The 17048-nt window shown below is 53.5% G+C and overlaps 1 protein-coding gene across 1 annotated transcript in view; it reads left to right on the forward strand.

Moving 5' to 3' along the window:
- The window catches only part of TNXB (tenascin XB), a 54734-nt gene that overhangs the window by 30618 nt on the left and 7068 nt on the right, over positions 1–17048 (forward strand). Inside the window, 17 exon segments of the mRNA XM_039882959.1 lie at positions 265–552; positions 859–1167; positions 1718–2032; positions 2161–2484; positions 2882–3232; positions 4749–4995; positions 4997–5054; positions 5490–5826; positions 7355–7678; positions 8075–8425; positions 9867–10163; positions 10562–10912; positions 12943–13275; positions 14792–15115; positions 15513–15863; positions 16386–16673; positions 17001–17048. Of these exon segments, the coding sequence (XP_039738893.1) occupies positions 265–552; positions 859–1167; positions 1718–2032; positions 2161–2484; positions 2882–3232; positions 4749–4995; positions 4997–5054; positions 5490–5826; positions 7355–7678; positions 8075–8425; positions 9867–10163; positions 10562–10912; positions 12943–13275; positions 14792–15115; positions 15513–15863; positions 16386–16673; positions 17001–17048 (4896 nt within the window).

Raw genomic sequence — 17048 nt, forward strand, 5'->3', positions numbered from 1 at the left:
CTGGACAGCAAGATAAAGAAGATAAGCAGCAAGATAGAGAATCTCTTTTCCCAGAGATGTCTCAGGACAGAAGCCCCCCTCCTACATTGCTTAAGTGGACAGAGGCACAGGCCAGCTGGGAATGGTAGCAGGGATGAAAGGGTGATGAAAAGATTTAGGGGAAGCACTGATCATTTGGGCAGTTCTGTTTTTTTTCAGCTCCAGCAAGAGGCAGTCACGGAGTCATTTTGGAAAATAAACACAAAAACCTTTTCTCTCTGCCAGCTATTCAAGGTGACACTAGCCCAGGGGCCCCACCCCGCCTCGGGGAGCTATGGGTAACAGATCCCACTCTGGACTCACTCCACCTCTCCTGGACGGTCCCCGAGGGCCACTTCGACTCCTTTGTGGTCCAGTTCAAGGACAGGGATGGGCCCCGGATGGTGCCTGTGGAGGGCCACGAGCGCTCAGTTACCATCACCCCTCTGGACCCTGCCCGCAAGTACCGATTCCTTCTTTACGGCTTCCTGGGCAAGAGGCGCCATGGACCCCTCACCGCGGATGGCACCACAGGTCAGGGCATCCCCTGCTGGGCCTGCCTCTGTTTCTAGAAGTCCCTGGGAAAGGCATCTATCACCCAGCCAGGCCAGAGCAGTAGCTGGTCACTTGTGATGGCTGCCATGGTTGTTATTTGGTCCCAGCCCCTCTGGCTGGGATCCAGTCCCCCCTTCTTTTTGCATAAGCCCATAGCACCAGCCCTTCGAGACTCAGCCATGGCAAAGCCCTGTCTCCAGACCTCTCAATCCTGACCTTCGAGGTCACCCAGCCTTCCAGAAACATTTCAGCCATATGACAGAGACATCTCTCTCTACATCTCAGAGACCCAGAGTGCTGTGGGCAATACTGGAATGAAGCGTCCCCCAAAACCCCGTCTGGGGGAGGAGCTACAGGTGACCAGCGTGACACCGGACTCCGTGGGCCTCTCATGGACAGTCCCCGAGGGCCAGTTTGACTCCTTTGTGGTCCAGTACAAGGATAGAAATGGGCAGCCTCAGGTGGTACCTGTGGAAGGTAGCTTCAAGGAAGTCAGTATCTCAGGCCTGGACCCCGCCCGCAGGTACAAGCTGCTGCTCTATGGGCTGCATGAGGGCAAGCGTGTGGGTCCTGTCTCCACCATTGCTGTGACTGGTGAGTATGGCTGTGGCCAGAATAGACTCTTCTTCCTTCCTGCCAGTCTCTCCACTTTACCTGGCCACACAATTTCTGAGCTTCCTATATTCCTTTGTTTGGGTGAAGGAATCAGTTGTATGGAGGTATAATTTACATGCAATAAAATACATTCATTTTAAGGGAATAATTCAGTGAGTTTGGGCAAATGTACAGGTAATGAAAACATTGCCATAGCTGAGATATAAAATGTTTCCCTGGACCCAAAAAGTTTGCCTATACCCAGAGCAGTCAATTCCCCAACCCCAGCCTCTGGCAACCACTGATTGCTTTCTATCATTATATTGTGCCCTTTTAAGCGTTTCATTTGCAGAATCATACAATACTTAGTCTTTTGTGTTTTGGTTCTTATACTTAGAATTGCGCTTTTGAAATTCATCCCCGTGTATAAATATTTGGCCCTCGTTATTATTAATCTTTTGCTTTCATCACCTTCCCTCCTGCCTTCCTCTTGGAGAGAACTGGTACAGTGACAAACTAGTCACCAATCTCTACTTATCTCTCTGAATAGCTCCCAGGGAAGAAATCGAAGCTGAGACCATGGCCCCAAACCCTCCAGAGTCCAAGCCCCACCTTGGGGAGCTGATGGTAGATGGAGTCACACCCTACACCCTGCATCTCTCTTGGACAGTCACTGAGGGAGAATTTGATTCCTTCGAGATCCAATACACAGACCAGGATGGGCAGCTTCAAGTTGTTAGTATAGGGGGTGACCAGAATGACATCACCCTCTCAGGCCTAGAATCCGATCACAGATACCGGGTGAACCTGTATGGTTTCCATGGCTGGGAGCGTATGGGTCCTACCCAAGTGGAGGCCATGACAGGTGAGCTAGAAGAACTCTGCCCACCCTACTTCCTTCCAAATAGTGTGAGAGCAATGAGGAGAGCAAAGGCCACATGAGCACCTGCCCTTCTCTCAGGTCCTTCTCTCTCTCTCCCTGTCTCTGTTCAGCCCCAAAGGAGGAGGAGGATAAACCTTCAGAAGCTCCCACCACCACCCCCGAGCTTCCCATCAAGCCCCGCCTGGGGGAGTTGTCAGTGACCGACACCACCCCCGACTCCCTGCACCTCTCCTGGACCGTCCCCGAGGGCCAGTTTGAGCACTTCCTGGTCCAGTACAAGAACGGGGACGGGCAGCCCAAGGTGGTGCGGGTGCCAGGGCACGAAAAGGAGGTCACCATCTCGGGCCTGGAGCCAGACCACAAGTACAAGATGAACCTGTACGGCTTCCATGACGGCCAACGCCAGGGCCCCGTGTCTGCCATCGGGGTGACAGGTGAGTGGACGGTGGAAGCCCCAGGGTGGGAGCCTGCAGGAGGATCACACTCTCTCTGCTGGGTGAGCAGGGTACAGGGGTCCCTTCTGCTGGAGGCTGAGCCACGGTGTCCTTTGTGCCTCTCTGCTGGGGTTCCCTGATGATAGCTGGGTCTCCCTGGGCACAGAAGGGCCTCCGTGAGCTGTGCTGGTGGCTGCTCAGGGTCCCACACGGCTGACCTCGAGGCTCTGGGCACATTTTTGAGAAGACAGTTGAACTGGACCACCCAGCTCCAAATAAGGACTTCTCTGAAGTGAACTGAGGGCCCCCAGTCATGACCATGTCTTCAACCTTCACCTATAATTTGAGGACATATCTACAGACCCTGCCTCACCCTCTCTGTGTCTGTGTTTCTCACCTGCAGATGAAGAGACCCCCTTCCCCACGGAGGTGGAGGAGACCCCCAGCCCCAAGGAGCCCAGCACGGAGGCCCCGGAGTCCCCCACGGAGCCCCTCCTGGGAGACCTGACTGTGACGGGGTCCTCCCCAGACTCGCTGAGCCTCTCCTGGACCGTCCCCCAGGGCCACTTCGACTCCTTCACCATCCAGTACAAGGACAGGGACGGGCGGCCCCAGGTGGTGCGTGTTGGGGGTGAGGAGAGTGAGGTCGCCGTGCAGGGCCTGGAGCCGGGCCGCAAGTACAAGATGCACCTGTACGGCCTGCACGGGGGTCGGCGTGTGGGCCCCGTGTCCACCGTGGGCGTGACTGGTAAGTGATGGCAGGGCGGGCAGGGTGGGGAAGACAGACCCTAGAAGATTTTCCCTTTATTTCCATCTTCATGAAAACAAATATTCCCACCTGCACATCTGCTTATTTTTGCACATCGCCGGCCTGGGGATCTTGGTAAAGGGCTCATTCGTTCAGCAGGTTTGGGCTGGGGCCAGAGATTCCACACTCCTAACACAAGATCCTCCAGGATGCTGCTGCTGCTGGTCTGAGGTCCACACTTTGAGTAGCAATGTCCTCACAACCAAGGAATTGGATGCTTTCTTAGAATCTGACGGAGGGAATCATACTGGCACCCCTGGTCCCTCTCAGAGGCTCGGCCTCTATGGAGTGACTGGAGGCTGTGATGGAAGATGTCAGGTGCTCAAATGCAGCGTCTTGCCTGCAGCACCTTCAGACCTCACGGTTCAGACGGTATCATACTTATGACTGCAATGGGTCAACTAAGATGTGGGTGCTCTGAGCCAAGCACTGTGGGAGTTCGCAGGGGTAAATCTCAAACACAGCAGAGAGACAAGTTCTCATCCTAATGGGGCTCACGGTCCTGTGGAGGCAGGCTGTGAACCAGGAAATCAGGTGAAGGAGGATACAGGTATGACAGGAGCCCCGGAGCCAGGCCAGCCTATCCACAGGCACCCACCAGACAGCTAGGAACTGAGGTCAGGCGGGCGTTAGTGCGGTGACAGCTAGTAATAGGACAAGGACCGCATCAGGTCAACGATGTCACAGCTGGTGCACAAGCCTGGAAACTAGGAGCATCATGACACATGAGAGGGTTTTGGATGAGATGCTTTGAGTCAGGGGATAGTCTTGAGATGGGGTAGAGAGGTAGGGGCAGCTCGGGAAGCCAGGGACTGCTCCTGGGAATACAGAGGTTTGTACACAGTTTTAAGTAAGACTGACACCATCAGATGTGTGTTTAAAGGCTCATTCTGGTCTCCTGTGCAGGACGGCTGGGGAGGGAGGCCGGGACAGCAGTAGGGAGGTAGGAGCGCAGGTGAGAGGTGAGGGTCACCCAAAACAGGAAGGTGAGACCACAGGTGTGGGGAGGAGGACATTCAAGAAGAGCTTAGCGGAGAGTGGGAAACGCTGAGTCCGATGGACAGGAACAGGTCCAGGAACACAGCAGGTTTCTGTTTGGGGAAGGGGTTCTGGGTTGTTAGGGAGCAAAGACATTGAGCCAAAGGGAGTGACATGCCGCGAGACCCCAGTGGAGGGAGCCCAGGGCACGGTAGCTACGTGGAACTGTGTTCAGAGGAGAGGGGGTTGCTGGAGAGAGAGGGACAGGTCAAGGGGGTGCTGGTAGGTGGTGGGTGAGGCAGGGGTGGAGATGGTGTGGTGATGGGAAGGAACCATTAAAGACACCGGACAAATAGGAGCTAGAGGCACTGTGGATGGCAAGATTCTGCCCCTTCCTGTCTTATTTTTGCAATATACTCCTTTATATGCTGAACTGCGGACTGAGGCGACCTCACTTGTCCCCCATGTCTCTGTCCAGCTCCAGACTATGAAGCTGTGACCACCCAAGCCCTGCCCACCACCACCCCTGAGCCTCCCATCAAGCCCCGCCTGGGGGAGCTGGCAGTGACCGACACCACCCCCGACTCCCTGCACCTCTCCTGGACCGTCTCCGAGGGCCAGTTTGACCACTTCCTGGTCCAGTACAAGAACGGGGACGGGCAGCCCAAGGTGGTGCGGGTGCCTGGGCACGAGGACGGGGTCACCATCTCAGGCCTGGAGCCAGACCAAGTACAAGATGAACCTGTGCAGAGGCTTCCATGGCCCATTAGCAGCCAGAACCCCTGTAATGCTGCCATCGGGGTGACAGGTGAGTGGACGGTGGAAGCCCCAGGGTGGGAGCCTGCAGGAGGATCACACTCTCTCTGCTGGGTGAGCAGGGTACAGGGGTCCCTTCTGCTGGAGGCTGAGCCACGGTGTCCTTTGTGCCTCTCTGCTGGGGTTCCCTGATGATAGCTGGGTCTCCCTGGGCACAGAAGGGCCTCCGTGAGCTGTGCTGGTGGCTGCTCAGGGTCCCACACGGCTGACCTCGAGGCTCTGGGCACATTTTTGAGAAGACAGTTGAACTGGACCACCCAGCTCCAAATAAGGACTTCTCTGAAGTGAACTGAGGGCCCCCAGTCATGACCATGTCTTCAACCTTCACCTATAATTTGAGGACATATCTACAGACCCTGCCTCACCCTCTCTGTGTCTGTGTTTCTCACCTGCAGATGAAGAGACCCCCTTCCCCACGGAGGTGGAGGAGACCCCCAGCCCCAAGGAGCCCAGCACGGAGGCCCCGGAGTCCCCCACGGAGCCCCTCCTGGGAGACCTGACTGTGACGGGGTCCTCCCCAGACTCGCTGAGCCTCTCCTGGACCGTCCCCCAGGGCCACTTCGACTCCTTCACCATCCAGTACAAGGACAGGGACGGGCGGCCCCAGGTGGTGCGTGTTGGGGGTGAGGAGAGTGAGGTCGCCGTGCAGGGCCTGGAGCCGGGCCGCAAGTACAAGATGCACCTGTACGGCCTGCACGGGGGTCGGCGTGTGGGCCCCGTGTCCACCGTGGGCGTGACTGGTAAGTGATGGCAGGGCGGGCAGGGTGGGGAAGACAGACCCTAGAAGATTTTCCCTTTATTTCCATCTTCATGAAAACAAATATTCCCACCTGCACATCTGCTTATTTTTGCACATCGCCGGCCTGGGGATCTTGGTAAAGGGCTCATTCGTTCAGCAGGTTTGGGCTGGGGCCAGAGATTCCACACTCCTAACACAAGATCCTCCAGGATGCTGCTGCTGCTGGTCTGAGGTCCACACTTTGAGTAGCAATGTCCTCACAACCAAGGAATTGGATGCTTTCTTAGAATCTGACGGAGGGAATCATACTGGCACCCCTGGTCCCTCTCAGAGGCTCGGCCTCTATGGAGTGACTGGAGGCTGTGATGGAAGATGTCAGGTGCTCAAATGCAGCGTCTTGCCTGCAGCACCTTCAGACCTCACGGTTCAGACAGTATCATACTTATGACTGCAATGGGTCAACTAAGATGTGGGTGCTCTGAGCCAAGCACTGTGGGAGTTCGCAGGGGTAAATCTCAAACACAGCAGAGAGACAAGTTCTCATCCTAATGGGGCTCACGGTCCTGTGGAGGCAGGCTGTGAACCAGGAAATCAGGTGAAGGAGGATATAGGTATGACAGGAGCCCCGGGGCCAGGCCAGCCTATCCACAGGCACCCACGGGACAGCTAGGAACTGAGGTCAGGCGGGCGTTAGTGCGGTGACAGCTAGTAATAGGACAAGGACCGCATCAGGTCAACGATGTCACAGCTGGTGCACAAGCCTGGAAACTAGGAGCATCATGACACATGAGAAGGGTTTTGGATAGAATACTTTGAAGTCAGGGGATAGTCTTGAGAGATAGGAGTAGAGAGGTAGGGAGCAGCTCAGGAAACCAGAGGACTGCTCCTAGAACTCCTAAGTTTTATACACAGTTTTAAATGGACAGCCTACCATCAGATGTGTGTTTAAAGGCTCATTCTGGTCTCCCTGTGCAGGGCCAGCTGGGAGGAGGCAGGACAGCAATGGGAAGTGGGAGGCGCAGGTGAGGTGAGGTCACCCAAAACAGGAAGAGTGAGACCACAGGTGTGGGGAGGAGGACATTCAAGAGGAGAGCTTAAGGCGGAGGTGGAAAGCGCTGAGTCGATGGACGGGAACAGGTCCAGGAACACAGCAGGTTTTCACTGTTTAGGGGAAGGGGAGTTCTGGGTTGTTAGGGAGCAAAGACATTGAGCCAAAGGGAGTGACATGCCGCGAGACCCCAGTGGAGGGAGCCCAGGGCACGGTAGCTACGTGGAACTGTGTTCAGAGGAGAGGGGGTTGCTGGAGAGAGAGGGACAGGTCAAGGGGGTGCTGGTAGGTGGTGGGTGAGGCAGGGGTGGAGATGGTGTGGTGATGGGAAGGAACCATTAAAGACACCGGACAAATAGGAGCTAGAGGCACTGTGGATGGCAAGATTCTGCCCCTTCCTGTCTTATTTTTGCAATATACTCCTTTGTATGCTGAACTGCGGACTGAGGCGACCTCGCTTGTCCCCCATGTCTCTGTCCAGCTCCAGACTATGAAGCTGTGACCACCCAAGCCCTGCCCACCACCACCCCTGAGCCTCCCATCAAGCCCCGCCTGGGGGAGCTGGCAGTGACCGACACCACGCCCGACTCCCTGCGCCTCTCCTGGACCGTCTCCGAGGGCCAGTTTGACCACTTCCTGATCCAGTACAAGAACGGGGACGGGCAGCCCAAGGTGGTGCGGGTGCCAGGGCACGAGGACGGGGTCACCATCTCAGGCCTGGAGCCAGACCACAAGTACAAGATGAACCTGTACGGCTTCCATGACGGCCAACGCCAGGGCCCCGTGTCTGCCATCGGGGTGACAGGTGAGTGGACGGTGGAAGCCCCAGGGTGGGAGCCTGCAGGAGGATCACACTCTCTCTGCTGGGTGAGCAGGGTACAGGGGTCCCTTCTGCTGGAGGCTGAGCCACGGTGTCCTTTGTGCCTCTCTGCTGGGGTTCCCTGATGATAGCTGGGTCTCCCTGGGCACAGAAGGGCCTCCGTGAGCTGTGCTGGTGGCTGCTCAGGGTCCCACACGGCTGACCTCGAGGCTCTGGGCACATTTTTGAGAAGACAGTTGAACTGGACCACCCAGCTCCAAATAGGGACTTCCTGAAGTGACCTAAGGGCCCCCAGTCATCACCATGGCTTCATCCTTCACCTAAAATTTGAGGACATATCTACAGACCCTGCCTCACCCTCTCTGTGTCTGTGTTTCTCACCTGCAGAGGAAGAGACCCCCTTCCCCATGGAGGTGGAGGAGACCCTCAGCCCCAAGGAGCCCAGCACGGAGGCCCCAGAGTCCCCCAAGGAGCCCCTCCTGGGGGACCTGACAGTGACAGGATCTTCCCCAGACTCGCTGAGCCTCTCCTGGACCATCCCCCAGGGCCACTTCGACTCCTTCACCATCCAGTACAAGGACAGGGACGGGCGGCCCCAGGTGGTGCGTGTTGAGGGTGAGGAAAGCGAGGTCACTGTGCGGGGCCTGGAGCCGGGCCGCAAGTACAAGATGCACCTGTATGGCCTGCACGGGGGTCAGCGTGTTGGCCCCGTGTCCACCATGGGCTTGACAGGTGAGTGAGGGTTCAAGGGCCCCAAGGTTGGGCTCCAGTAAGATCTCATTAGTAGTGTCTCCCGAGTCTCCTCCACTGGATACCCTAAGACCTCAATTTTTGACCTTCTGTGTCCACTTACCATCTGAGGTCAGGCGTGGTACAGCGGCAGGAAAAGCAGGTCATAGGGAAGTGCCTGGTCCATCTGAGAGAGGCCCTTGTTTTGAGGACTTGAAGGCAGTAACATCCTGACTTTATGGCTCTCTGCTTTTCCTGGGAAGGAAATTTTATTGTGGGTAGGCACATATGCCTTGAAATATTAATACACTCAACAAATATTATATGAAATGCAAACTAATTTACAAAGAGAAAGAATAGTGTAATGAACTCCTATGTATCCATCACCCTGTTTCAATCAAATATTAACTCTTGCCAGATCTGGCTCACCCACACTCTACTTACTGCCTGCCCTTTCCCATAGAATTATTTTTTTAACAGCTTTATTAAAGCATAATTTACATACCATAAAATTCACCTGTTTCAATATACAACTCATCAATTTTTAGTATATTTACGGAGTTGCGCATCCTTCACGATTATCTTGATTTAGAACTTTTCCATCACCCCAAGAAGAAACCTCATGTCTAGACCCTTTCCAACATCCAGCCCCAGGCCACCCTAATCTACTTTAGTCTCTGTAGATCTGCTGTTTCTGGACATACTATATAAGTGGAATCAAGCAATATATGTTCTTTTATGTCTGGCTTCATTCACAAAGCACATTTTTTAGGTTCATCCATTTTGTAGCATGTAGCAGTACTTCATTCCTTTTTATAGCCAAACAGTATTACTTGTGGATGGACCACAAGTAGTAGACCATCGCAATGTTTTTAAACTAATTCCAAACACTATACTTCATCACTAGGTGTTTAAGTATACTCCTCTCTTTAAAATGACTATTTAAAAATAACCATACTATAATTGGTATACCTTTAAAATGAACAGTCATTCCTTAATATCCCCAAGTATCCAGATAGTGCTACAGTTTCCTGATTGTTTCATAATTATCATTTTACAATTGGGTGCTATAATTTGGTCTAAATAAGGAGGGTAAGTTACAGTTGGGACAATTGGAATTTAAATAGGTGATCAGGGAAGGCCCCAAAGAGAAGGTGGCATTTGAACAAAGAATTAAAGAAAGTATGGACATGAGCCATGTGGACATCTGGGGAAAGAGCACACAGGCAGAAGGAACAGTTAGTGCAAAGACTCGGAGGCAGGCAGCTAGCATGTTAGATGGACCATAAGGAGGTCACAGAAAGACGTTGATGATCATAACCAGCAATGGACCTTAAGTCAGGCCCGGAGCTGTCCCCCACCTTTCTGGCCTGAATCTAGGAAACCTGTAGTCTCAGCAACCCCTTCTGGCAACAGGATTGCATCTGTTTGCATCTCTTTCCAGTCCCTGAAGAGGAACCCCCTGCCAGCCCTTCTTTGAAGCCACACTTGGGAGAGGTGAATGTGATGGATGCCACACCCGACTCCTTGCACCTCTCCTGGACCGTCCCTGAGGGCCAGTTTGACCACTTCTTGGTCCAGTACAAGAACGGAGATGGGCAGCCCAAGGTGGTGCGGGTGCCAGGGCACGAAAAGGAGGTCACCATCTCGGGCCTGGAGCCAGACCACAAGTACAAGATGAACCTGTACGGCTTCCATGACGGCCAACGCCAGGGCCCCGTGTCTGCCATCGGGGTGACAGGTGAGTGGACGGTGGAAGCCCCAGGGTGGGAGCCTGCAGGAGGATCACACTCTCTCTGCTGGGTGAGCAGGGTACAGGGGTCCCTTCTGCTGGAGGCTGAGCCACGGTGTCCTTTGTGCCTCTCCGCTAGGATTCCCTGATGATAGGTGGGTCTCCCTGGGCAGAGAAGGGCCTCCATGAGCTGTGCTGGTGGCTGCTCAGGGTCTCACACAGCTGACCCCAAGGCTCTGGGCATGTTTGTGAAAAGACAGTTGAATTGGACCACCCAACTCCAAATAGGGACTTCTCTGAAGTGAACTGAGGGCCCCCAGTCATCACCATGGCTTCTCCATCCTTCACCTAAAATTTGAGGACATCTACAGACCCTGCCTCACCCTCTCTGTGTCTGTGTTTCTCAGCTACAGTGGAAAAGACCCCCTTCCCCACGGAGGTGGAGGAGACCCCCAGCCCCAAGGAGCCCAGCACGGAGGCCCCGGAGTCCCCCAAGGAGCCCCTCCTGGGGGACCTGACAGTGACAAGATCTTCCCCAGACTCGCTGAGCCTCTCCTGGACCATCCCCCAGGGCCACTTCGACTCCTTCACCATCCAGTACAAGGACAGGGACGGGCGGCCCCAGGTGGTGCGTGCTGGGGGTGAGGAAAGCGAGGTCACCGTGCGGGGCCTGGAGCCGGGCCACAAGTACAAGATGCACCTGTACGGCCTGCACAAGGGTCAGCGTGTGGGCCCCGTGTCCACTGTGGGTGTGACCGGTGAGTGGCGGGGTGCTCTGGGTGTCTCTAGGGAGAAGTATTTTTTTCTCCTGGGTAAATTGGTTGACTGTTCTGCTCTTTGTCAGCCCCTGAGGGTCGAGGCCTTGGCTCTGCTTCCACTGCCCCCTACATGGCCCTGGGCTGTGGCCCGTGCCTAGTGGTTTGACCTTTACCAACCTGCAGCCTCATCATCTACACTGGTATGACCTTCTTCTGATGGTCAGTCACTGGCTTCTTCTGAAGTTCAAATGTGTCAGGCACAGGCTAAATCTGACTTTACCAGAATTCCTCTTCTTCCATCTTAATTACAGCATTCTTTGTTATAACAAAAAAGAAAAACAAAAAGAGAAAACAGAAAAGAAAAAAAGAATTTAACATTCAACTCTATTAGGATGGTTAAATAATTAGATAACACCTAAAAGATGAGCTATTATGCCATCATTGAAATGTTTTAACGTTAAGAAAATTACTTTATAATATCGCATTGAAAAAGCCCAAATTTTTTTTTAATAATGTTAATCACAACCACTTGAACATAACATGCATGGGAAGAAAACTGGAAGGAAACATATCCCATGGGGTGCATGTTTGTGGGACAGAATAGAATGTTCCATTTTTTTTTGTTTTATTCTATGTTCTCCGGATTTTCTTAAATGACACACATTTCTTTTATAATCGGGGAAATTTTTTAAGATAATGTCTTGTCTTTTGTACTGCTTGTCCACACCCCACCACCACGAATCACTCTTGTAACTTATTTTATTTCTAATTATGAAAAAGACAGTTTCTAGTCCCTAAGAAATAGGAGGAAAAATCACAAGGTGGATTCAATTCCAACAGTTCAGTCAGACTTGCTTCTCTAAGTCTTTGTCAGCCAGATTCTTATGCCTGCTGACGATATCTCAAGAGAGCCTCAGGATGTGGAAGAACCTAGTCCCTCTGGGATGGATGCTTCAGAGGGCTAATTGTTGCCTCTGTGACACCAAGTGAGCATCTAGGTAAAGTTCTCTCTTCTCCTGAAGATAGTGCACACAGAGAAACCATTTCACTCAGCTTCCTTCGTTCCTGGGGAGTAGGCCTCATTTCCATATATGTGTTCACAATAGTGTTCGGGGAGGGAATGATAGGGAACACATTCGAAAGTGGACATTAGAACAATTCGCACCCTAAAGGTAGGCTGTTAACTCTCATTCACAGCTCGGGTTTTTTTACTCCCTATCAAGGTGAATCCCAAATATACACAAAGTAGAGGGGACCCATATCTCACTCCATACCTTCCACCGGATTATTAATTTTTATAATCCAGAAATTCTTTTTAAGTCTGCATTTTTCTAGAAGAATATAGCAACACGATAGAAAGTTGAAAAACAGGAAAAAAATCAGACCACCTTTTGACCCAACAACTTTCATTCATAACAATGTACATAACACATCCTCTTTCTCTCTGCATTTTCAGTGTAGTGCATGTTTTAAAGTTGCAGAGTGTTCATCTAATTCTTGGCTCTTACCTTTTTTTGCACCCAAGTTATATTGTGAGCATTTATCCTGTGGCTACACAACCTGCATTAATCATCACTTTAATGGCTATTTGATACTTCGCAGTAGAAGTGCCATAACAAAATTAATCATTTTATATGGGTCATTTGGTCCCTGAAATATTTTGCTGTCATGAATAATCCCATAACAAACTCCTATGATACAATTTTTTCCTGCTTTTTAATAATTTTCTAGGATAGCTGCCCAGAAATGAGATTATTGGGTCAAAGGAAATGAGCATTATTTTGGCTCCTACACAAGTGTCCGAATTGCCTTCTGCAGGTTTATAGTATCTGCTAGCAAATCTGTGATAGGGGTTAGGGAGCCTGTCTCAGCTCTCTCAACAATGAGTAACTAAATGGCCAATCCAACGGCTACGCCAACCTCAAATCTTATACTTTACAGAGTATTTTAGCATGATGAACTTGTCCCTATAGATAGCACCAGAAAAGCAAGTTGTCATCTAAGCCTCTACCTGCATTCTATTTTCTCAGTGCCCCAGGAGGTTGTGGAGGAAACCCTCAGCCCCAAGGAGCCCAGCACGGAGGCCCCGGAGCCCCCCAAGGAACCCCTCCTGGGAGACCTGACAGTGACGGGGTCTTCCCCAGACTCGCTGAGCCTCTCCTGGACCGTCCCCCAGGGCCACTTCGACTCCTTCACCATCCAGTACAAGGACAGGGACGGGCGGCCCCAGGTGGTGCGTGTTGGGGGTGAGGAGAGCGAGGTCGCCGTGCAGGGCCTGGAGCCGGGCCGCAAGTACAAGATGCACCTGTACGGCCTGCACGGGGGTCGGCGTGTGGGCCCCGTGTCCACCGTGGGCGTGACTGGTAAGTGATGGCAGGGCGGGCAGGGTGGGGAAGACAGACCCTAGAAGATTTTCCCTTTATTTCCATCTTCATGAAAACAAATATTCCCACCTGCACATCTGCTTATTTTTGCACATCGCCGGCCTGGGGATCTTGGTAAAGGGCTCATTCGTTCAGCAGGTTTGGGCTGGGGCCAGAGATTCCACACTCCTAACACAAGATCCTCCAGGATGCTGCTGCTGCTGGTCTGAGGTCCACACTTTGAGTAGCAATGTCCTCACAACCAAGGAATTGGATGCTTTCTTAGAATCTGACGGAGGGAATCATACTGGCACCCCTGGTCCCTCTCAGAGGCTCGGCCTCTATGGAGTGACTGGAGGCTGTGATGGAAGATGTCAGGTGCTCAAATGCAGCGTCTTGCCTGCAGCACCTTCAGACCTCACGGTTCAGACGGTATCATACTTATGACTGCAATGGGTCAACTAAGATGTGGGTGCTCTGAGCCAAGCACTGTGGGAGTTCGCAGGGGTAAATCTCAAACACAGCAGAGAGACAAGTTCTCATCCTAATGGGGCTCACGGTCCTGTGGAGGCAGGCTGTGAACCAGGAAATCAGGTGAAGGAGGATACAGGTATGACAGGAGCCCCGGAGCCAGGCCAGCCTATCCACAGGCACCCACCGGACAGCTAGGAACTGAGGTCAGGCGGGCGTTAGTGCGGTGACAGCTAGTAATAGGACAAGGACCGCATCAGGTCAACAATGTCACAGCTGGTGCACAAGCCTGGAAACTAGGAGCATCATGACACATGAGAGGGTTTTGGATGAGATGCTTTGAGTCAGGGGATAGTCTTGAGATGGGGTGGAGAGGTAGGGGCAGCTCGGGAAGCCAGGGACTGCTCCTGGGAATACAGAGGTTTGTACACAGTTTTAAGTAAGACTGACACCATCAGATGTGTGTTTAAAGGCTCATTCTGGTCTCCTGTGCAGGACGGCTGGGGAGGGAGGCCGGGACAGCAGTAGGGAGGTAGGAGCGCAGGTGAGAGGTGAGGGTCACCCAAAACAGGAAGGTGAGACCACAGGTGTGGGGAGGAGGACATTCAAGAAGAGCTTAGCGGAGAGTGGGAAACGCTGAGTCCGATGGACAGGAACAGGTCCAGGAACACAGCAGGTTTCTGTTTGGGGAAGGGGTTCTGGGTTGTTAGGGAGCAAAGACATTGAGCCAAAGGGAGTGACATGCCGCGAGACCCCAGTGGAGGGAGCCCAGGGCACGGTAGCTACGTGGAACTGTGTTCAGAGGAGAGGGGGTTGCTGGAGAGAGAGGGACAGGTCAAGGGGGTGCTGGTAGGTGGTGGGTGAGGCAGGGGTGGAGATGGTGTGGTGATGGGAAGGAACCATTAAAGACACCGGACAAATAGGAGCTAGAGGCACTGTGGATGGCAAGATTCTGCCCCTTCCTGTCTTATTTTTGCAATACACTCCTTTATATGCTGAACTGCGGACTGAGGCGACCTCGCTTGTCCCCCATGTCTCTGTCCAGCTCCAGACTATGAAGCTGTGACCACCCAAGCCCTGCCCACCACCACCCCTGAGCCTCCCATCAAGCCCCGCCTGGGGGAGCTGGCAGTGACCGACACCACGCCCGACTCCCTGCGCCTCTCCTGGACCGTCTCCGAGGGCCAGTTTGACCACTTCCTGATCCAGTACAAGAACGGGGACGGGCAGCCCAAGGTGGTGCGGGTGCCAGGGCACGAGGACGGGGTCACCATCTCAGGCCTGGAGCCAGACCACAAGTACAAGATGAACCTGTACGGCTTCCATGACGGCCAACGCCAGGGCCCCGTGTCTGCCATCGGGGTGACAGGTGAGTGGACGGTGGAAGCCCCAGGGTGGGAGCCTGCAGGAGGATCACACTCTCTCTGCTGGGTGAGCAGGGTACAGGGGTCCCTTCTGCTGGAGGCTGAGCCACGGTGTCCTTTGTGCCTCTCTGCTGGGGTTCCCTGATGATAGCTGGGTCTCCCTGGGCACAGAAGGGCCTCCGTGAGCTGTGCTGGTGGCTGCTCAGGGTCCCACATGGCTGACCTCGAGGCTCTGGGCACATTTTTGAGAAGACAGTTGAACTGGACCACCCAGCTCCAAATAAGGACTTCTCTGAAGTGAACTGAGGGCCCCCAGTCATGACCATGTCTTCAACCTTCACCTATAATTTGAGGACATATCTACAGACCCTGCCTCACCCTCTCTGTGTCTGTGTTTCTCACCTGCAGATGAAGAGACCCCCTTCCCCACGGAGGTGGAGGAGACCCCCAGCCCCAAGGAGCCCAGCACGGAGGCCCCGGAGTCCCCCACGGAGCCCCTCCTGGGAGACCTGACTGTGACGGGGTCCTCCCCAGACTCGCTGAGCCTCTCCTGGACCGTCCCCCAGGGCCACTTCGACTCCTTCACCATCCAGTACAAGGACAGGGACGGGCGGCCCCAGGTGGTGCGTGTTGGGGGTGAGGAGAGTGAGGTCGCCGTGCAGGGCCTGGAGCCGGGCCGCAAGTACAAGATGCACCTGTACGGCCTGCACGGGGGTCGGCGTGTGGGCCCCGTGTCCACCGTGGGCGTGACTGGTGAGTGAGGGTGGCGGAGGTTGTTTCCCTCTGCTCCTCTCTTGCTTTCTCCTTGGATCACTCCTTATATATGGGCCTCCTGATTCTCTCATTTCTTATGTGATGCTAATGGTCCTGCCTTTTCCTTCCACTGAGGAAGGACTGGTGAGACTGTTTTCAGGGTCAGGTGTGTATGGAGCCTGTACATCATACATTTTAGCTTTCTTCCTTTCTTCATGGCCTGGAACCTCTAATTGCTAAATTATTCTTATGTGGCTGCTCAGGCTCTCTTTTTGGGCATTTTAGTGGCTTGGACATGGCTGTAGAACCAGGTTCTCTGGGTTGAATCCTGCTCTGAAGGTACTGATTCATGATTATGCTAATGTTTCTTATCCTTTGTATGCCCTCACAATGGTACCTACTTCACATGTTGTGAGGATAAGTGCACTATTTGTGAGTGCTTACACAATGCCTGAGACCCATTAATCACTTACTACTTCATAGCCTGCCATTGACCCCTCAGCTTCCTTTGCTCTGTTCCAGCCTCCCTGTCCACAGAGCCCCAGTGGACACCCCACGTGGAGGAGCTGACTGTGGCAGCTGTGACCTCTAACACAGCGCACCTCTCATGGACAGTGGCCCAGGGCCCCTTTGACTCCGTCCAGTGCAGGGATGCACAGGGGCAGCCCCAGGCAGTGCCCGTAGGTGGAGACAGTTCTTACTCTTCGGTCTCTGGGATGCGAAAAGGCATGGCCCACTCTCTGCAGATGCAAAGCCCCTCGAAGGAGGGCCAGAGGCCACCTTTGCCCCTGGAGCCTTTGACAGTCTTTCGTCCCCTTGTGGTGACAGTTGGAGTTTCATTTTTAGTGCTCCCCACTCCAGACCTCAGGGCCTCCAAACCCATTTATTTACTGGGTCCAGTGAAACTCAGTCCTGAGCTTCCCCTTTACCCCTCATTCCAATCCTTCCTATTCCTCCTATATCCCAAGGGACACTTGCCTTCTTCCCTGGCTCTTCCTTTTTTATCCCTACTCCTCTGCCTCCCCCTTCCTGATATGTGACCCAGTCACCCCAGAACCAGTTCCCAGAGCCCCGAGGAAACTGTCTGCTTCTATCACCGTTTCTGTCACTCTCCATGAACCTCTCTCTCTTTTCCAGTCCCAGACACAAAACTTTCTCCTCTCCTGGGGGAGCTGACAGTGACAG

Source organism: Pteropus medius, unplaced genomic scaffold (assembly GCF_902729225.1).
Source record: "Pteropus medius unplaced genomic scaffold, Ma_sr-lr_union100, whole genome shotgun sequence".
In the NCBI taxonomy this organism is placed as follows: domain Eukaryota; kingdom Metazoa; phylum Chordata; class Mammalia; order Chiroptera; family Pteropodidae; genus Pteropus; species Pteropus medius.